The 22,759-nt window shown below is 38.5% G+C and overlaps 1 protein-coding gene across 1 annotated transcript; it reads right to left on the bottom strand.

Annotated features, from left to right (window-relative positions):
• Window positions 1-2,011: 2,011 nt before the first annotated feature.
• LOC133570588 (opsin-5-like) lies at window positions 2,012-22,245 on the bottom strand. Its single transcript, XM_061923307.1, has 6 exons — window positions 22,040-22,245; window positions 20,133-20,338; window positions 11,586-11,685; window positions 10,122-10,226; window positions 7,058-7,281; window positions 2,012-2,607 (listed from the first exon to the last, which is right to left on the bottom strand). The coding sequence occupies exons 1-6, from the start codon at window positions 22,176-22,178 to the stop codon at window positions 2,140-2,142; spliced, it is 1,242 nt and encodes a 413-aa protein (XP_061779291.1). The 5' UTR covers window positions 22,179-22,245; the 3' UTR covers window positions 2,012-2,139.
• Window positions 22,246-22,759: the final 514 nt, after the last annotated feature.

Genomic DNA, 22,759 nt, shown 5'->3' with positions numbered 1-22,759 from the left:
ATCTTTTGACACTTCTTCCACTAGAGATGTCTGATAATATCGGCCGATAAATGCTTTAAAATGTAATATCGGAAATTATCGGCATCGTTTTTTTTAATTATCGGTATCAGTTTTTTTTTTTTTTTTTTTTTTTTTTTTTTAATTAAATCAACATAAAAAACACATGATACACTTACAATTAGTGCACCAACCCAAAAAACCTCCCTCCCCCATTTACACTCATTCACACAAAAGGGTTGTTTCTTTCTGTAATTGATATTCTGGTTCCTACATTATATATCAATATATATCAATACAGTCTGCAAGGGATACAGTCCGTAAGCACACATGATTGTGCGTGCTGCTGGTCCACTAATAGTACTAACCTTTTAACAGTTAATTTTACTCATTTTCATTAATTACTAGTTTCTATGTAACTGTTTTTATATTGTTTTACTTTCTTTTTTATTCAAGAAAATGTTTTTAATTTATTTATCTTATTTTATTTATTTATTTATTTTTTTTAAAGGACCTTATCTTCACCATACCTGGTTGTCCAAATTAGGCATAATAATGTTTTAATTCTACGACTGTATATATCGGTTGATATCAGTATCAGTTGATATCGGTATCCGTAATTAAAGAATTGGACAATATCGGAATATCGGATATCGGCAAAAAGCCATTATCGGACATCCCTATCTTCCACTCCCGTCCTTGCACGCTACACCGCTACAACAGAGATGACGGGGAGAAGACGCTGCCGAAAGTGAGCCACGTAAATAAGACCACCCACAAAACGGCGCATCCTGAAGCAACTGTCAGAAAGCGGCTTGAAGATGATCTGTAAAACATAATCTATGCAACATTTTGATGAACCACCATTATATGTTATGTAGACCACAAGGAAGTGTTTTCAATTTAGAAAAAAATAACAATAATATGACATCTTTAATGCGCCCTATAATCAATCAAAGTTTACTTATATAGCCCTAAATCACGAGTGTCTCACGACATCCTCGCCTCAGATCCCACATATAATCCGGTGCGCCTTTTGAATGAAAAAAAAACCTGACTAGACCCGCTTATCGGCAGTGCGCCCTATGGTCCGGAAAATACGGTACACCATGACTTTTTACAGCTGTGTAATGTATGTACTGTAAGCGGAACATAATTATTCTTGATAATGGGACAATAGACTGCAGCGAAATGTCATTCAGTGAGGCGCACAGCACTCGTGAATTAATGTGGCGGTGGGGTAAAAATGTGTATAATAAATATTACATTTCAACATTTCTGTCAACAAAGATTTGCATCAGCCTGCGACACATAGTCATTTTGATAGTAGTCTAATATAGCTAATATAGACACTTACATCATGGGTTGTCTTCATTTTAACACTTATAGGCTTTACATTTTTTTGCGGCTCCAGACAGATTTTTTGGGGGTATTTTTGATCCAATATGGCTCTTTCAACATTTTGGGTTGCCGACCCCTGGGCTAGGCTTTTAATCCGAATAAATGACTCCATGTGCACATAGCTACTGATCGATTCCTAAAGAAGCCTGATAATTGACAGGTGCACCCAGATTGCCAGGACAAGTCAGGGAAACAGCGCTCAGGCCAGAGTGGTGAAGGCAAACAGAAAAGTAAAACAAAATAAGAGCGCAGGAGAGTAACTTAAAACAGAAATAAGGCAAAATACAAAATAAAGCCAGGCCTGACAGTTCCACTGTGCAGTGGTTTCTTTATGTTAATGCTCTGCTGAATGAATGATGATGATTGCATAGATGGAGGTTTATTCTGTGTTTACAAGCTCAAAAACATCTCTGAAGGGTAGGCGTTTGCATTTGTGTACAAAGAAGGGCATGACCACAAGTGGTTTTCGGGTTGACAAAACCAACCTATATTATGTGATTAGAGCACAAGAATTTAAATTACTAGAAGTCAGTGCCTCACCAGTCATCTCAATAAGCATTGGGCTGAATGTTAAGCTGATTAAAGACAACACAACATAACCCTTCAGACAGAAAATAACTTTATTGACAGTAACAACACATTATACCACCTTTATAACACGGGTAAGAGGCAAAATAGAAAAATCTCTCTTCATTTCCCCTCATAATTCAAGTATGATTTCAAGTAGCATGGTTTCAGTCTTTAGAGTCTGTCACAGCAGTACTCTGATGTTTCAATATGTGAGGGCAAGCTAATGTGGAAGATCCGCGTGTCAGTTGGGGGCGACTCAGGAGCACTGTTGACTCCTGAGTCGTTGTCAGGATTACATTGCATCACTTCTTTCACTGTGTATTTGGCCTCCAGTACCTGGACAGGAGGGGGTGCAGGTGGGGGCGTGGCCTCAGCCTTGAGCTTGATGTTTTTGAAGCGGTGCAGGCGGACCACGTCCCTGTTCTCTTGTGAGCAGGGCAAGAGACTGTACACGTCCTTGCGGAATTTGGAGCTCATGCCGAAGTAGATGAGAGGGTTGTAGAAGCTGGCGGACTTAGCGAAGAGACGGGTGATGATGCTGGTGGTGCTTGGCACGTGGAAGCCCCAAGCCGACCACATGGACACGACTGCGTATGGCGACCAGGCCATGATGAAAGCAGTGCAAATTACTATGGAGATCTGAAAAATGGAACATAACAAACATTAAGGACCTGATCTACTAAGATCCAAATACCATGGGCTGCACAGCATTGCATGTACTTGTGTGTGTGTTGCGTGTGATCTACTAAGACTGCGGGTACAATTGATAACCTTATTATTTTAACCTTATTAAAAAAAGTCTGCGGGCTATAGAGCGTTTTCTATTCGGGCTCCAGTACTATGGAATGCCCTCCCGGTAACAGTTAGAGATGCTACCTCAGTAGAAACATTTAAGTCCCATCTTAAAACTCATTTGTATACTCTAGCCTTTGAATAGCCCCCTTTTTTTTTAGACCAGTTGATCTGCCGTTTCTTTTCTTTTCTCCTCTGCTCCCCCATATCCCTTGTGGAGGGGGAGACACTCAGGTCCGGTGGCCATGGATGGGGTGCTGGCTGTTCGGGGTCGGAACCCGGAGTGGACCGCTCGCCTGTGTATCGGTTGGGAACATCTCTGCGCTGCTGACCCGTCTCCGCTCGGGATGGTTTCCTGCTGACCCCACTGTGGACTGGACTCTTACTGTTATGCTGGATCCACTATGGACTGTACTCTTACAATATTATGTTAGACCCACTCGACATCCATTGCATTCGGTCTCCCTAGGGGGGGGTTCCCACATATGCGGTCCTCTCCAAGGTTTCTCATAGTCATTCACATCGACGTCCTACTGGGGTGAGTTTTTCCTTGCCCGTATGTGGGCTTTGTACCGAGGATGTCGTTGTGGCTTGTGCAGCCCTTTGAGACACTTGTGATTTAGGGCTATATAAATAAACATTGATTGATTGATTGATTGATCTAAAATAGGTTTTTGCATGTACTCACTGCTGTCACCATTGAAACACGTATTTACTGCTCATTCACGTTAGTTATCATGCTTCTTCTACCTGTGGCATTTTGTTATGTTTTGAAACATGCAGCAGACATGTACATTTTTTTTTTTTTTTTGCATTTTCGATCCAGTCTTGCATTGGATCTATGAATGAACCCACCTTTTTACCATGCTAAAGGTGTGCTCATAGACGACACTGGCACTAACTGCGAGCATCCGTTGGAATGTTCCAGGCGCAAGAAAATGCATATTCCAAGAGTTTTTTTCATAAATATCGAAAAAAACAATGTCATGCAAAAAAAAAGAAACACCAGCAGACCCCAAAACGCATGAATTTATTATTTTTTTAAAAGCCTCTTAAGTAATCCAGCAGCTATGAAATTACAAATGATATTACTGAATAGACGATATGTGTAATATTTAGATTTTTGACAGTCCATATATGTTGACAAGCATACGTAGGACGCAGTTGCAGCCGATCGCCTCCTCTCTCGCAGCCATTTATTTGCAACTACCAGTTTGCACGTGCTTTCTAGATAAATTAAATAGAGGCCGCAGGACAGATTCAGCCTTGATAAATCACATTGCCTGTGCTATATAATTTATTTGACTTTTCTCCTTCTAATATTGTGGGCGTTCTGATGATTAGCATATAATCTACATAGTCATGAAGACAGACACGTTTAATGGATTGTACCCCTTATTTTGTTCACTTAAGAGACGCAATCAAAGTTTATTTGTATCATTTAAAGTTTACTCTTACAGCCCTTAATCACAAATGTCTCAAAGGGCTGCACAAGCCACAACGACATCCTCAGGTCAGATCCCACATCAGAGCAAGAAAAAACTCAACCCGATGGGAACAACAAGAAACCTTGGACCAATGCAATGGATGCCGAGTGGATATGGTTAATAATGTAATAATGTGAGAGTCTAATCCATATCGTCTTTGTGTGACTTAAATAGATCAGCTTTTTCGTGCGCTATCAAGTTTGCACGTGTTTTAATAGGCGCAAACCTTTAATAGTGTGGCGTTGAGTTGCAAGAAGTTAGCGGACATCCATTGTTTAATTTAATTAAGACACACCTCCAGTTGACTACAATCCGGCGTGTTGGTCAGCTTTAGGGGCATGTAGAGTTGGGTGTCATCAGCATAACAATGAAAACTAACACCGTATTTGCGTATGATGTCGCCTAGCGGCAGCATGTAAGTACTAAAGAGTGCAGGGCCAAGAACCGAACCCTGAGGAACTCCGCACGTTACCTTAACATAGTCTGAGGTCACATTATTATGGGAGACGCACTGCATCCTGTCAGTAAGATAAGAGTTAAACCACGACAAAGCTAAGTCTGACATACCAATACGTGTTTTGATACGCTCTAATAAAATATTATGATCGACGGTATCGAAAGCAGCGCTAAGATCAAGAAGCAGCAACATAGATGACGCATCAGAATCCATCATTAGCAGTAGATCATTAGTCATTTTTGCGAGGGCTGCGATAAACAGAATGACTCTTCCACCCAACACTGTCTCTCTTTTGTATACCAGGCCAGCATCTGGCATAAACACCCGGTTGTTATGATATAGACTGTTGTAATAAAATCTCAGCACGGTCCTGTTACCTAAATTATTTTTTTACGTTATTTGTTGAATAATTGAAATGTTCCTAATGTCAACATGCTATTACAGTGGTTCTTAACCTGGGTTCGATCGAACCCTAGGGGTTCGGTGAGTCGGCTTCAGGGGTTCAGCGGAGGTCAAAACACACCGACTCATCGTGTAAATAAAAACTTCTCCCTATCGCCGTATTACGGATACAGCAACAGCAGAATTCAGACTGATTTGCAGGTGTGTAATTTGTTGTGAGTTTATGCACTGTGTTGGTCTTGTTCTTTGAACAAGGTGATGTTCATGCACGGTTCATTTTATGCACCAGTAAAAAAACATGGTAACACTTTAGTATGGGGAACATATTCACCATTAATTAGTTGCTTATTAACATGCAAATTAGTGACATATTGGCTCTTAACTAGTTATTATTAAGTACTTATTAATGCCTTATTCGGCATGGCCTTATTATAACCCTAACCCTCTAACCCTTGCCCTAACCCTAACCCTAACCAAATAACTCTAAATTAAGTCTTTGTTACTTAGAATATGTTCCCCATACTAAAGTGTTACCAAAAACATATAACTTTGTCTTGAATTTGACTTTTTTTTTTTTTAAATTTTCACTAAAGAAGGGTTCGGTGAATGCGTATATGAAACTGGTGAGGTTCGGTACCTCCAACAAGGTTAAGAACCACTGTGCTATTAGCATAAATGGTATGAGGCTATAATTCATCCATCCATCCATTCATTTTCTACCGCTTGTCCCTTTTTGGGGGCGCTGGAGCCTATCTCAGCTGCATCCGGGCGGAAGGCGGGGTACTCCCTGGACAAGTCGCCATCTCATCACATGTATCAGCTAATTCTCACTGTTGTGACTTTCAGTCCTGTTATTCAAACGAGTCATCAGTGTGAAGAGTGAAGATGATGAGGTCAAAGGTGAAAGTGAGGAGAAGAGAGAGGCGGAGCCTCCAAGCAGCAGCTCAACACAACACATGACAACAGAAGCTGATGGAGACCACTGTGGAAGATCACAAGCAGACAAGATCTTAGCTCCACTATCAGATAGTGAGGACACAACGTCACACTCTCCTGACACTGATGATGAAGACTCTAAAGATGATAAGACATGTCACACTGACAACACTCACTTCACATGTTCCACTGTCACAAAACTTTTAAATACCATTGTCGTCTAAAAACACACATGAGAATACACACCGGAGAAAAACCTTTTTCCTGCTCAGAATGTGGTAAAAGTTTTGTAATAAATCAAGGTTTAAAAGAACACATGAGAAGACACACTGGAGAAAAACCCTTTTCCTGCTCAGAATGTGGTAAAAGTTTTGTAATGAATGAAAGTTTAAAAGTTCACATGAGAACACACTGGTGAAAAAACCTTTTCATTTTCCCCACCTTCTACCATCCTAGTCACGTCCGTTGTGTCCTTGGGCAAGACACTTCACCCCTTGCTCCTGATGGCTGCTGGTTAGCGCCTTGCATGGCAGCTCTCGCCATCAGTGTGTGATTGTGTGTGTGAATGGGTGAATGTGGAAATACTGTCAAAGCGCTTTGAGTACCTTAAAGGTAGAAAAGCGCTATACAAGTATAACCCATTTAGTTATTTATCATTTATCTTTGGCCTAGGAACCTTGTCAAAAATGGAAAAAATGTTTACTGAGATGGGCTAATACATACAGTATTTGAGTAGTTCAATATGTGTATTCCCAGATTTAGAGTTGGAAAAAGACCAATACAATATTTATTTTATAGAGTTGAAAGGGCACATAAGTGTACCATTCAATAATTCTCTCAGGTATTGTCTAATTTTCTATGAGCCGCCATTGTTTTAACAGTATTTTGCTAAATATTTAGATGTTACAGCACCACCTGTTGATTTGGTTGGCATTGGGACCCTTCATTTTCAGGTGAAAGTTTCACAAGCATTTCTAGAAAAAAAAAAAGTGTAATTTGTATGGTTTTGGCATACCCTGGTGACATCTCTCTCCACTTTCCTTTGCCGGGCGGTGACGAAACCTTCCGCTGACATGGCGTTTGTGCTTTTCACAGAGTTTATGATGGACGTGTAGGAGAAGAGCATGATCATCACAGGGATGAAGAAGCAGAAGATGAGGATGGAGACGATGTAGGACTTATGGATGGTGGAATAGTTCGCTTTGGACCAGTCCACCTCACATGTTCCATATCCTCGATCTGCAGAGTGGGACACGCGTTAATATGAATATACAATACATAAAGTATAAATATACTGTACATATACATCTCCAGGATTTTGCAGGATTTTTGAGGATTTTGAAGGATATATATATATATATATATATATATATATATATATATATATATATATATATATATATATATATATATATATATATATGTATGTGTGGGGAAAAAATCACAAGACTATTTCATCTCTACAGGCCTGTTTCATGAGGGGGGGTACCCTCAATCATCAGGAGATTTTAATGGGAGCATTCGCATACCATGGTTTATATAGGGCACAGAGTGGGTGGGTACAGGCTGGCCTAGGGGCGTGGTGATTGGCTCATGTGTTACCTAGGAGGTGTTTCCGTCTATGGCGGCATGTTGTTACAATTTCGCTGCGCTTGTTGAGGGATGACAGGTCTGGACGGTAAATAATAAACAGCTTCTCTTTCAAGCATAGGTTGCATCTTTTATTACCACTATTGTAAGGTGTGCTGGATGCAAGAATTTGCCATGTTATTGAATATTCAACATTATTGTCTTTGAGGTCCCAAATGTGTTTGCTGAGTTCTGTGGTATTTCGCAGGTTTTTGTTCCTGAAAGAAGCCTTGTGATTGTTCCATCTGGTTTTGAATTCACCCTCGGTTAATCCTACATATGTGTCGGATGTGTTAATGTCCTTGCGTATTACCTTAGATTGGTAGACAACTGATGTTTGTAAGCACCCCCCGTTGAGGGGGCAATCAGGTTTCTTTCGACAGTTACATGCTTTGTTGGTTTTGGAGTCGCTCTGACTGGGGGTCGACGGCTCATTTGCAATTGTTTTGTTGTGGTTTGAGATGATTTGTCGTATATTGTTCATGAAGCTGTAGCTCAATTTAATGTTGTTCTTGTTGAATACTTTTCTTAGGTTGTTGTCTTTGGGAAAGTGTTTGTCAATCAGATTGAGGAATTTGTGTCCAATGTTCGTTGAGACGTTTTTGCTGTATGGGGGGTTGTACCAGATGATGTCGTTTCGTTTTCTGTTCTTTTTTGGCTGGTTTCCTGGCGTGGGTTCATAGGTGAGGGTGAAATTGTATCCGCTTTCATCAAGGGCTTTTTGGTACGGGGGGGTTGCTTGGTCAAATTCAGCTTTGCTAGATGACAGCATCGATAGCCTTTTATTGATTCCGGTAGGTATTCTTTATTTATTTCTATATATATATATATATATTTATATATGTGTCTATATGTATATATATATATATATATATATATATATATATATTTATATATGTGTGTGTATATATATATATATATATATATATATTTATATATGTGTGTGTATATATATATATATATATATATATATATATATATATATATATATATATATATATATATATATATATATATATATATACCGGTATATATATATACACACAGTACAGGCCAAAAGTTTGGACACACCTTCTCATTTCAATGCTTTTTCTTTATTTTCATGACTATTTACATTGTAGATTGTCACTGAAGGCATCAAAACTATGACACCTGTGAAGTGAAAACCATTTCAGGTGATTACCTCTTGAAGCTCATCAAGAGAATGCCAAGAGTGTGCAAAACCATAATCAAAGCAAAGGGTGACTATTTTGAAGAAACTAGAATATAAAACATGTTTTCAGTTATTTCACCTTTTTTTGTTACGTACGTAACTCCACATGTGTCCATTCATTGTTTTGATGCCTTCAGTGACAATCTAAAATGTAAATAGTCATGAAAATAAAGAAAAAGCATTAAAATGAGAAGGTGTGTACAAACTTTTGGCCTGTACTGTATGTATGTATCGCCAAGATTTTGCAGGATTTGGGGTGATCTCACAGCCTAAAATACCTGAATTTGCAGCAACCTTTTCAGAAAGTTGTGGCAAGAGATGCGATGTTTTGAGCCATATATTTTTTTCAATCAAATTGAATCAACTTGTGATTTCGTTAATTTCTTATCATTGTGTGAAGTGTTCCTTGTAGTCTTGACCTCAAAGAGCACAGGATTTCAACGAATAGGATGTTTTTACTTGTTTTATAGTACACAGACTTAAAAGTAGACAGTAGATGGCAGCAAAAGCACATACTCAGAGCACACTGTCAAATGTTTGTAATATTTTCATCCATTATTACTAATAGTAATAATTATATATATTGAAAGAAACATCACAGAAGGCTTCTTTATTGCCCAATGTCGGTTCTGTCTGTCTGTCCGCAAATTGCAGACATTATCTGTGTATGTTTTACACTTGAAAAGTGGTTGTCCATTTTAAACATTCATTTATGTTCCAACACATTTACCTCCACATGTTGAGAGCATTTGTGAACTGTTAAGAATGATCAATAGTTGTAATTGTTGTCGGTAAATGAACGACGATGAGAGGTTATCATCACACTTCAACATCTCTATCATGTAAAAGTCCCATTGCTAGGTCATTGTTTTTGATTGTCTTACACTGGATGAATAAATGTTGTATAATAATACATGTAAACTAGGAAAAAGGTGTTGTAGACAGGAACAGGAAGTAGGTCTGAGTTGTGCGGGAGGAAGGCAGTGTTGCCGTTTGAGCAATTGAGAGTTGATGTATTGCTACACGTTGCATTTCCTGCTTCAACTATGCAAAAAAACCAAACATAATTTGATCAAATTTGACTTGTGAAAATAAAGCTGATTGAGCCAAAATGTGCAGGCTTTAGACAAAGTTGTGAGGCTGCAAATAATTTGCGGGGATTGGTCGGATTTGCACTACAACTCAAAATCCTGGAGGGACTGTTGTAGGAAGATGCCGGTATTCTCCTCGTACAGACCTGTGTAACTTCCCCAGCCCATCAATGGTGCAATTGACCAAAACGCTGCTCCGGTCCAGATGCAGATCAATGATATCGCAATGGTGTTCATGCTGATGCAGCAACCTACAAAAGCATAAAAAAGTTAGACTGATATAAAATACGATGCAACTCTGGGAATGGGACAAACAAAGAGCAGAATTGCTGCTTTGTTTTGTGACAATCCACTCCTTCCAAATGATTTTTGGCAAACACGCGAGACAAAAAAAAAAAAGACATGTTGACAAAGCACACATAGATTTGTTACTACATAAAGTGCAGTGAAGTTTGTAGCTCTGTCTTTGTTGCCGTGGGTTACAATGCACTATGTGCTGATTAAACGCAGCGTAGAAAGTGCTGGGGGACTTAGTTGGCAGCGATGCTAAATGTTAACCCACAGATGTCAGTAGTTTAACCACCGATGTAAAAGGAGACAGATTTGTTTTTTATGAAGAACCACAAAAGCACACACACATGATTAAAACATGCTCTGGTATTACCAAAATAGAGACTTTTACTTTAAATGAACTCAATGACATGCAGGCGTGCAGAGTCAGTGGTGGTTGTTTCCTCCTTAAGGTTTGTAATAAGGTTTTATGAGTTCTCTGGGGCAGTGTTTTTCAACCACTGTGCCGCGGCACACTAGTGTGCCGTGAGATACAGTCTGGTGTGCCGTGGGAGATTATCTAATTTCATACCAGTAATTATAGTCTGCAAATTATGTGTTGCTGTTGAGTGTCGGTGCTGTCTAGAGCTCGGCGGAGTAATCGTGTAATACTCTTCCATATCAGTAGGTGGCAGCCGGTAGCTAATTGCTTTGTAGATGTCGGAAAGAGCGGGAGGCAGTGTTCAGGTAAAAAGGTGTCTAATGCTTAAACCAAAAATAAACAAAAAGTGAGTGCCCCTAAGAAAAGGCATTGAAGCTTAGGGAAAGCTATGCAGAGCGGAACTAAAACTGAACTGGCTACAAAGTAAACAAAAACAGAATGCTGGACGACAGCAAAGACTTACAGCGTGTGGAGCAGATGGCGTCCACAAAGTACATCCGTACATGACATGACAATCAACACCAAAATAGGAGCGCAAGACATGAACTAAAACACCACACACAGGATAACACAGAAAAACTCAAAATAAGTCACGGTGTGATGTGACAGGTGGTGACAGTACACCTACTTTGAGACTAGTGCTATATTGATGCATGCTTGGTTATGGTTATGGTTTGAATTCATATCCGACAATTGCGACAACAACTTTTTTGTCGTTTTTTAACGATTTCTGCTGGTGGTGTGGCTCCGGATTTTTTCAACGCAAAAAATGTGCCTTGGCTCAAAAAAGGTTGAAAAACACTGCTCTGGGGAACTAGTGGAATGTGAAGATTGTACTGAATAGACAAAGGTGAGAAAGGTGTTTTTTGTTGTTGTTGTTGAGAGGCGAGGATCAGACCTTTATTGGGGTGGCATCCCTTGATGTATCTGGTCACACTGATAACAGTCAAGGTGTTGATGCTTGCCAGGCCAAACATCAAAGTGAAGAAACCATCCACCTATAGGCAGATGAACAAAGGCATGTTAGAGGAGGAGGGTTGATTTTCTGTAGTGACTTAGCACAAAGGGGCAAGTGTGACAATGCCCCACGGCATCCAGTAGATGGCGCTGAAGTCATCGCAGCTTTGTTGTATCGCAGATGTTTTTCAAGCATATTCTATGTAGTTTTGGCCTAAATTAAGCATTTTTAAGCATAAAAATGATCAAATGAACTAAAATATCAATACTACGGAATTAATGGCCACTAGATGACGACATAACCAATCAGAGCACGCTACAGAATTCAGTATTGTAGGCACTGACTGGCTCAGTCTCAAGCAAACTACTATATTGGATTAATCTATATTGGATTAAACGAGTGTTCAGTTCAGTTCAGTTTCAGTTTATTTCGAACATGCATACGATACAATGTACGGCATCACACAATTCCAGTTGTTTAATTTCAACCTACTCAGTGGCCTAGTGGTTAGAGTATCCGCCCTGAGATCGGTAGGTTGTGAGTTCAAACCCTGGCCGGGTCATACCAAAGACTATAAAAATGGGACCCATTACCTCCCTGCTTGGCACTCAGCATCAAGGGTTGGAATTGGGGGTTAAATCACCAAAAATGATTCCTGGGCACGGCACCGCTGCTGCTCACTGCTCCCCTCACCTCCCAGGGGGTGAACAAGAGGATGGGTCAAATGCAGAGGACACATTGCACCACACCTAGTGTGTGTGTGACAATCATTGGTACCTTAACTTAACTTTAACCTTAATTTAACATTACAGCACGTCCGAAAAGGAGTAGGAAGAAGCAGATCTTATTTAATCCTACCCCTTTTCATACCATAGCAATTGTTTCCAATTTCCTTGTTCTCTGTAACAGAGCAGTGAACAAATAAATAATAAATAAATAATATACCATAGTAAGCGAACAAATATTAAATACATAAATAATATTTGTCTCAATAAACAAAAAAAGAAAAAAAAGGGTTGAAGAGGTTCATCATAATTCTTGTTCTGTGTACTTTGTGAACACTTGTAGTTTGAACAGTCTCTTAAAGTGAATCATATTGGTGCTTTGTTTGATTTCTTTGGTTAATCCATTCCATAATTTAATTCCACATACTGATGTGCTAAATGTTTTAAGTGTTGTACGTGCATACAGATGTTTTAAATTAGATTTTTCTCTAAGGTTATATTTCTCCTCTTTTGTTGAGAAGAATTGTTGTACATTCTTGGGTAGCAGGTTGTAGTTTGCTTTGTACATCATTTTAGCTGTTTGCAAATGCACCAAATCGTTGAATTTCAATAATTGTGATTTAATAAATAAAGGGTTTGTATGTTCTCTATATCCAACATTATGTATTATTCTAATTGATCTTTTTTGTAACACATTTAGTTAATGAAGCGCACTTATGTAGTTATTTCCCCATATTTCTACACAATATATATATATATATATATATATATATATATATATATATATATATGTATATATATATATATATATATATATATATATATATATATATATGTATATATATATATATATATATATATTTGTGTATATATATATATATATATATATGTGTATATATATATATATATATATATATATATATATATATATATATATATATATATACATATATATATATATATAGTTAATGAAGCGCACTTATGTAGTTATTTCCCCATATTTCTACACAATATATATATATATATATATATATATATATATATGTATATATATATATATATATATATATATATATGTATATATATATATATATATATATATATTTGTGTATATATATATATATATATATATATATGTGTGTATATATATATATATATATATACATATATATATATATAGTTAATGAAGCGCACTTATGTAGTTATTTCCCCATATTTCTACACAATATATATATATATATATATATATATATATATATATATTGTGATTGTTCCAGATGGAACAATCACAACTAAATGTGTTACAAAAAAGATCAATTTTTTCTGCTCCGTCAAAACGTGTGAACTCGTTGGGAGTTTCCTCCTCTCCCAGCTCGCTAGCCTCAATCTGAACCTTGGTATTTACCGTGATGACGGACTGGCAGTGTGTCGCGCCTCGCCAAGGAGCAGCGAGAATACCAAGAAGCGCATATGCCAAATTTTCAAAGAGAACGGCCTACGGATCACGATTGAAGCCAACAAGCAAACTGTCAACTTCCTTGACGTCACTTTCAACCTGAGAAATAACAGCTACCAACCATTCACGAAACCCAACACAACACTCCAATACGTGCACCATGACAGCAACCACCCACCCACCACCACGAAAAGAATACCTACCGGAATCAATAAAAGGCTATCGATGCTGTCATCTAGCAAAGCTGAATTTGACCAAGCAACCCCCCCGTACCAAAAAGCCCTTGATGAAAGCGGATACAATTTCACCCTCACCTATGAACCCACGCCAGGAAACCAGCCAAAAAAGAACAGAAAACGAAACGACATCATCTGGTACAACCCCCCATACAGCAAAAACGTCTCAACTAACATTGGACACAAATTCCTCAATCTGATTGACAAACACTTTCCCAAAGACAACACCCTAAGAAAAGTATTCAACAAGAACAACATTAAATTGAGCTACAGCTGCATGAACAATATACGACAAATCATCTCAAACCACAACAAAACAATTGCAAATGAGCCGTCGGCCCCCAGACAGAGCGACTCCAAAACCAACAAAGGCTGTAACTGTCGAAAGAAACCTGATTGCCCTCTCAACGGGGGGTGCTTACAAACATCAGTTGTCTACCAATCTAAGGTAATACGCAAGGACATTAACACATCCGACACATATGTAGGATTAACCAAGGGAGAATTCAAAACCAGATGGAACAATCACAAGGCTTCTTTCAGGAACAAAAACCTGCGAAATACCACAGAACTCAGCAAACACATTTGGGACCTCAAAGACAATAATGTTGAATATTCAATAACATGGCAAATTCTTGCATCCAGCACACCTTACAATAGTGGTAATAAAAGATGCAACCTATGCTTGAAAGAGAAACTGTTTATTATTTACCGTCCAGACCTGTCATCCCTCAACAAGCGCAGCGAAATTGTAACAGCATGCCGCCATAGACGGAAACACCTCCTAGGTAACACATGAGCCAATCACCACGCCCCTACGCCAGCCTGTACCCACCCACTCTGTGCCCTATATAAACCATGGTATGCGAATGCTCCCATTAAAATCTCCTGATGATTGAGGGTACCCCCCCTCATGAAACAGGCCTGTAGAGATGAAATAGTCTTGTGATTTTTTTCCCCACACATACATATATTGCGCTCTACTACGGTATCGAGCACTATTTTTTGGATAACCTTATTAAGACATATATATATATATATATATATATATATATATATTAATGACAAAAAAAATATTGCATTATTAAATGTATATATATACATACACAGATTAATCCCGCCAGTGCAAAGATGAGTGAACAGACTGACTGCTGCGCTTGCTGCCAAATTTCACACCAAAATAAACCCAGATGGGACTTGAGATAAAAATGTTACCACCTTTTAGAACAAATAAATGACGTGCATTCGAGTAAAACATTTTAAAAGATGTTCCTTTATGACATTCTGACAATACAATAGCGGTAGGTTGTTAGTTCAAAGTTGGTTCATACCAAAGACTATAAACATGGGACCCATTACCTCCCTGCTTGGCACTCAGCATCAAGGGTTGGAATTGGGGGTTAAATCACCAAAAATGATTCCCAGGCACGGCACCGCTGCTGCTCACTGCTCCCCTCACCTCCCAGGGGGTGAACAAGGGGATGGGTCAAATGCGGAGGACAAATTTCACCACACCTAGTGTGTGTGTGACAATCATTGATACTTTACATTAACTTTAAATTTCAGGTTATTTTTTTATTAAATTAAATTAAATTAAATTTAATTTAATTTAATTACATTTAATTTATGCTAGCGAGTGATAACATGTGATTAATCAGGGTTAATCCAAATTCAAATATTGATCAATCCATTTTTATTTTTTTTTTATCATTTGACAGCCCATATATGCACACATATATATATATATATATTTATATATACACTAACAATTCCATATGGAGTAACAGAGCCAAAATGATTGCCATAAATAAGCAAAACAATACAATAAAATTTAAATATGGCAAAAAAAATCTCTAATATAGTCAAAGAATTAATGTGAATATGGTCATCAGGAAGAAAAAGTGTATTTTGATTTAGTTCTGTTACCTGAAAGCACAAGTGACGTCTTACATCATATAAAAACAACAATGTGCATGCTCAAAATAAGGGTGGTCTAGAGCAGTGTTTTTCAACCTTTCCTGAGCCGAGGCACATTTTTTTCATTGAAAAAATCCCGAGGCACACCATCAGCAGAAAACATTAAAAAAAAGAAACCCAGCAGCCGATATTGACAATAAAAAGTCGTTCTCGCAAATGTTGGATATGAATTCCAACCATAACCAAGCATGCATCACTATAGCTCTTGTCTCAAAGTAGGTATACTGTCACGACCTGTCACATCACGCCGTGACTTATTTGGAATTTTTTGGTGTTTTCCTGTGTGTAGTGTTTTAGTTCTTGTCTTGAAGTGAATTATATTTATACAGCGCTTTTTTTTTTCTCCAGTGACTCAAAGCGGTATAGCCTGGTTGGTAGAGTGGCTGTGCCAGCAACTTGAGGGTTCCAGGTTCGATCCCAGCTTCTGCCATCCTAGTCACTGCCGTTGTGTCCTTGGGCAAGACACTTTACCCACCTGCTCCCAGTGCCACCCACACTGGTTTAAATGTAACTTAGATATTGTGTTTCACTATGTAAAACGCTTTGAGTCACTAGAGAAAAAGCGCTATATAAATATAATTCACGTTTTACGCTCCTATTTTGGTGTTGATTATCATGTCATTTGTGGACGCCGTCTGCTCCACACGCTGTAAGTCTTTGCTGTCGTCCAGCATTCTGTTTTTGTTTACTTTGCAGCCAGTTCAGTTTTAGTTTTGCCTTTTCATAGCGGTACTCGCCTTTTGTTTATTTTTGGTTTAAGCATTAGACACCTTTTTACCTGCAAACCATTGCCGTCGTTCCCGTCATCTACAAAGCAATTAGCTACCTGCTGCCACCTACTGGTATGGAAGAGTATTACACGGTTACTCTGCCGAGCTCTAGACAGTACAGACACTCAACAACGGCACATTTAGGGATTCTAATTACTGGTTTGCAAAAAATCTTTCACCCCAATGAGGTGAAATTACATAATCTCCCACGGCACACCAGACAATATCTCACGGTACACGAGTGTGCCGCGGCACAGTGGTTGAAAAACACTGGTCTAGAGAGCTTCAAGCACTGTCTACATTCCAGCTTGCTCCCTTTTCTTTTCACTCTGACTTTTATCAGCTGGAGAGAGTGGAGACGTGGTATTTAGCATCATTCCCTGTCTGTCTGATGTTTCAAAGCGTGAGCCGCGCCTCTCCTGACGCTGCAGGCAGTGAAAACACGATGCATCAGCCCTGTGCAATTAAAAAGCGAGTGCAACTTCTCTTTAAGACACCATAAAAAAGTGGGTTGACAAAGAGGTCACTGACTCTGCCTGCTTAGAAACATAGAGGGAAGTCTTTACCGTCTTCAGTCCACTGTTTGGAGAGACAAATGTTTGATTATCTTTTAATCCCGGCTCTCCTTTGCAGGGAATGATATAGTGGGATCCGTCTGGCTGGGACTGTGTAAGCTCCAATGCTCAGGCAGCATGGACCACTTGAAGTCTACTTGATCCCTTTCTTGATCGCTCTTAGGTGTAATCCTATTAGCGTCCATCATCACGTTTTCTTCACCCTCACATTGTGCAGATCACTGGGACTGTCTTGCATGTCTGACCTCACCTGCACGATACTACACATGTAATCCTCTAATTGGCATTCTTACTGCTTTATCTGACTACAGCATTCATTTTAGAGTCAACCTCTTTGCAGAATGACATCGAAATTAAATACTGAACAGGTGCAGCTTGCAAAGAGTGCATGTTCTATCACGCTCCTTGCTGTAACCTTCTAATGCCTCCTCCTTTTCTCCTTGATTGAACCACGCTCGAGAAGGTACAATGGAGAGTGAGGCGTCACAATGACAATTTTTTCCTACAAAATCTGGTGGATGGAATCACTAAAAAGTCTCATTTTGGCGGTTTACACCTCAGAAAGAAGAGGGTTTTGGATTTGATTCATGCACAGGCACAACTGTTTCTCTTCCTCAGAGCCAACTTCCATTGTGGCAGTGACGTGCGGTGAGGTTGATGGCTGGTGAGGCACTGACTTCATCACAGTCAGATTTACAAACATATGAACCCTAAAGAGTATCTTATTCACCATTTGATTGGCAGCAGTTAACGGGTTATGTTTAAAAGCTCATACCAGCATTCTTCCCTGCTTGGCAGTCAGCATCAAGGGTTGGAATTAGGGGTTAAACCACCAAAAATTATTCCCGGGCGCGGTGCCGCTGCTGCCCACTGCTCCCCTCACCTCGCAGGGGGTGAACAAGGGGATGGGTCAAATGCAGAGGACACATTTCACCACACCTAGTGTGTGTGTGTGTGACAATCATTGGTACTATAACTTAACTTTAACTTTACACATACAAACTGTAGCACACAAAAAAGCACATTTAATAAAAAAAACGTTATTATGGTCTTACCTTTACTTATAAGTGCGGGAACAGTGGTGTTCGTGTTGGAGGAGTTGTGAATGAATGAAATATGAAATCCGTGCTGCAGTCTGCAGGTGTACCTAATGTTGTGTCCCTGCAGTCGTTCACGGCTCATCCGGCGCGAGCATTGTTGTTTTTGCACTTTTTGGCTTCTTGTTAAGTGACTTTTTTTGGGTGGATTCGGCCTTGCACGTGGAGGGTTTGGGTGTGGGCCTTGGTTGGTGTGACGCTCCCGTCGGGGGGTGCATTCTGCGGCGGGGGTGCATTAACCGGCACCAGGAGGCGGGATTACTGCGAGCCTCACACAGTGCGTCTTCGCAGCAGTTTTATGATTGCTCAGCACAAGAAATACGTTACACACATACAGTTGTTGACAAAATACACTGTACATTATATACCTCAGCTAACTAAACTATGGAAATGTATAATATAGTTCATATAGCAATACGGTCTCACTGCACAGCAGGCCAGCAGCTAGCCGAGTCCGCAATCCATGTTGAGGCACAACTGAGTGACGTGCCTCAACTGGCTGCTGATCACAGCACCGCCTCTTCTCAGTACTTGAACGGCAAATGTGAAAATTCAGCGATTTTGAATACAAATAATCTAAAACTGGTGAAGTTAAATGGAAAATAACTTTATAGTATAATCACTGAATACATAAAACAATTTAATTAATTTGTTTTCTTTTTACATTTTTTTTCTTTCCATGATGGCAGGTGAGGCGACCGCACGTCACTGCATTGTGGTGGGCTAATTTTCTCTAAAATGTGTAACTCTAACAAAAGAAATAAGCCAAAAACATATGGGTCTAATACAGGGGTGTCAAACGTACAGGTTTTATCCAGCCCGCGGAATGAGTTTGCTAAGTATAAAAATGAGCTGAAATTTTGGAATGAAAGAAACCGCTGTTCTAAATGTGTCCACTAGATGTTGCAATAGCAATTATTTAGTGTATTTGTAGATGATGCTACATATGTAAAAAATAAAAATAAACCACATGATGTTAGTGCACGAGTCGAGGAAAATAAGCAAATAACCTCCTGTAATTTGATTTTTATATATATATTTTTTTAATTTGATAGATTGAAAATTAACCCCAATGAGTTAACTGATGAACATTATCACATAATTTATTCAGAAAATATACATAACGACAAATAAAGATAAGTGTAGTGTAAGTGTAAAAAAAACCCAACAACATAATGATTTGTACATTTTCAGAATGTGCTAATTCTATTTTTAAACAAAGAAAACAATCTGAAGTTTTCTTTATTTTTAAGTTATCGTGCTGTGATTTTACCAGTCCGGCCCACTTGGGAGTAGATTTTTCTCCATGTGGCCCCCAAGCTAAAATGAGTTTGACACCCCCGGTCTAATGTAATAAAGTGGATGATTTAGGCATATATATGTTCATATTTTGCAACACACATCTTCGACAGGTGACATTCTGGTCAGAGAGTTTCCCTCGTGTACAGTATAAAGGCCTCCATGTTAGTAATCTCATTACAGATTTAACCTTCAGCACACATGCAGCTACTCGCATAATCCTTTCCACACTTACCCGTGCACCACGCCAAAAAAAACAAACCCAAAACGATTCCTTTAATTGACTTATTTGTGAAGATTCATACATATATGTTTTTGTGTCACAGCCATCAATTAAGATCAGGGTGTCTACCTGGCAGGTCCAAATCCAGGTGATGAGAAAACCATCATCCTTGAAGATGTTGAAAATTTCCAGGATGCCTCGGGAGTAGCCGAATACTGAAATGCTGGCGTCCGAGATGGCGAGATTTAAAGTGAGGAAATCTGTTGGCTGCAGTGAGGCTCTTTGTCTGTATAGGACAAACATCACTAAGCTGTTTCCAAACCAGGACAGCCATCCTGTGAAAGAACAGATTGGCAATGATTGCAATAACACGATAATGAGTAGTAGTAGTTTTGTACACCGAGTAATCCTAATATTTTTATTATAATTATTTATTTTGAACAGTTTAGCGTAATAATATCAAGTTTTTTTCATGGTTGTCATTTAAGATTTATAAAATCTGCAAGGTATTTCCCTTTTGACTGGCGTTACCAAATGTTTCCTTGCCTGATACACATGCCCATACGCAGGCCACAGGAATAACCCTCCAAGGGGGTCACCTGTCTTAGTACACTCGGCCTATATGTAATCTGCAGGCCGTTAGTTTGTGGACTTGCAGAAAAAACATTTCAGTAGATTGGATTCGCAACAAGTCAGTTTGATTTTCCCACATGAGTTTGTTTCCTGCAGTATAATGCATACTTCCGTTTAAAAAGTTATAACATTATCATAAATATTGCTATCAAATGATGAACTTTTCAAAAAAGCTTTTTCACACTTTAAGTTGATTTGATTTGATTTGATTTTGAATTAATCATGCTTAATCACAGGGTTTACGTTGCGTGCATAATTTGAAATAACTTTAAAAAGGTATTTCAACACAAATACAATTGTATCATCAGAATGTCATGGAGCAGGGGTCCCCCGAATCCGGCCCGCCAGCGTCCAAAATCCGGCCCGCGGGGAGTCCCAAGTTAAAAAAAAACATTAAAAAAAAAAATCTGTCCTTTCTAATCCATTTTCTACCGCTTGTTATTCTCGGCGTCTCCTCGCCGCTCAGGCAAATCAAATGGTCTAAAAATAAATGTTCCCATCACATGATCGCGCTCGGAATATATATACATATACATATATATATATGCATATATATATATATATATATATATATATATATTGACGATTGAGGGTACCCCCCCTCATGAAACAGGCCTGTAGAGATGAAATAGTCTTGTGATTTTTTTCCCACACATACATATATATATATATATATATATATATATATATACATGCATATATATATACATATATATATATATATATATATATATATATATATATATATATATATATATATATATATATATATATATATATATTTATATATATATATATATATATATATATATATACATATATATATATATGCATGTATATATATATATATATATATGCATATATATATATATATATATATATATGTATATATATATATGCATGTGTATATATATATATATATATATATATATATATATATATATATATATATACATACAGCCTGGCCCCCGGCCAAATTTTTTTTAAACCAATGCGGACCCGAGTCAAAAAGGTTGGGGACCCCTGTCATAGAGGTACATTTTTAAGTGTTTTACTTAAATCTGTCTGCCACAATTATTTGCTCAAAATTTGGTAACAGTTTTATCCAATTTATGTGTATTTTGAAGTGAAATTTGCCAGTGAGCACACCAGTCAGACTCTTCTCACTCATATGTGCACTGACCTGATCACTGACCACATAACAACCTGCACCGTCTTTCAGGCAATCATCCGCAGTTAAGGTAAAGGAAAAACAAAATAAATTGCGTGATCACTCTTTGTATACACATGATTATTGCAATATTGTTTTTAGTTGACTCGTTATGTTTTAACAGCCCTAATTATAACCTAGGATTTGATAAGTATCAGCAATAAGTACTTATAGTATACAAGAGGAGACCTACCTAAGACCAGCAGGTAGACTCCAATGATAGTTTCTCCATGTTCCGACAGAGGAGGTTCTGAATGAAGATTACTCAAATTGTTATTCCTCCATGGAATATTGACAATCTTCAGAGGAATACTCTTGATTGTTATTTCCATGGCTTGAGTACATGAACTGTAGCTGCGGTCTCTTCTGTTTCCACCAGACACTCTCTGGTCGAGACGACCGGTCTGTTCTTCTTAAATCCAGCTTAGACATGGCCACTAATACCTGACCGCTCAATGTCCGAAACATTGCCGCTCTAATCCTATCTATTTGTTAACAACTAAGCAGATAGATAGTTTGGGGGGAAATCCTAGTCAACAGATAATAGTCTTGTTGATCAGTGCTATTGTTTGTCTATACCGGGGGTCAGCAACCAGCGGCTCTTTAGCTCCGACCTTGCAGCTCACTGGAGTTTAAAAAAAAAATGCATACAAATTTTTGTTTTAAATGGTTTCTTTAGAAGGCCAAACATGACACAAACCTTCCTAACTGTTAGAAATCCCACTGTTTATATTAAACATGCTTTACCTACTCAGTGGCCTAGTGGTTAGAGTGTCCGCTCTGAGATCGGTAGGTTGTGAGTTAAAACCCCGGCCGAGTCATACCAAAGACTATACAAATGGGACGCATTACCTCCCTGCTTGGCACTCAGCGTCAAGGGTTGGAATTGGTAGTTAAATCACCAAAAATTATT

The sequence above is a fragment of the Nerophis lumbriciformis genome, linkage group LG02 (assembly GCF_033978685.3).
Source record: "Nerophis lumbriciformis linkage group LG02, RoL_Nlum_v2.1, whole genome shotgun sequence".
In the NCBI taxonomy this organism is placed as follows: Eukaryota; Metazoa; Chordata; class Actinopteri; order Syngnathiformes; family Syngnathidae; genus Nerophis; species Nerophis lumbriciformis.
This window is presented reverse-complemented; position numbering and strand designations above follow the sequence as displayed.

Coding starts and splice junctions, on each gene's coding strand:
- LOC133570588 (XM_061923307.1), bottom strand. CDS start 22,178: ATGGAAATAACAATCAAGAGTATTCCTCTGAAGATTGTCAATATTCCA. Junction 10,227..11,585: donor GGGATGCCACCCCAATAAAG/GTCTGATCCTCG, acceptor ATGCTTTTGTAG/GTTGCTGCATCAGCATGAAC. Junction 7,282..10,121: donor GGGCTGGGGAAGTTACACAG/GTCTGTACGAGG, acceptor CCCACTCTGCAG/ATCGAGGATATGGAACATGT.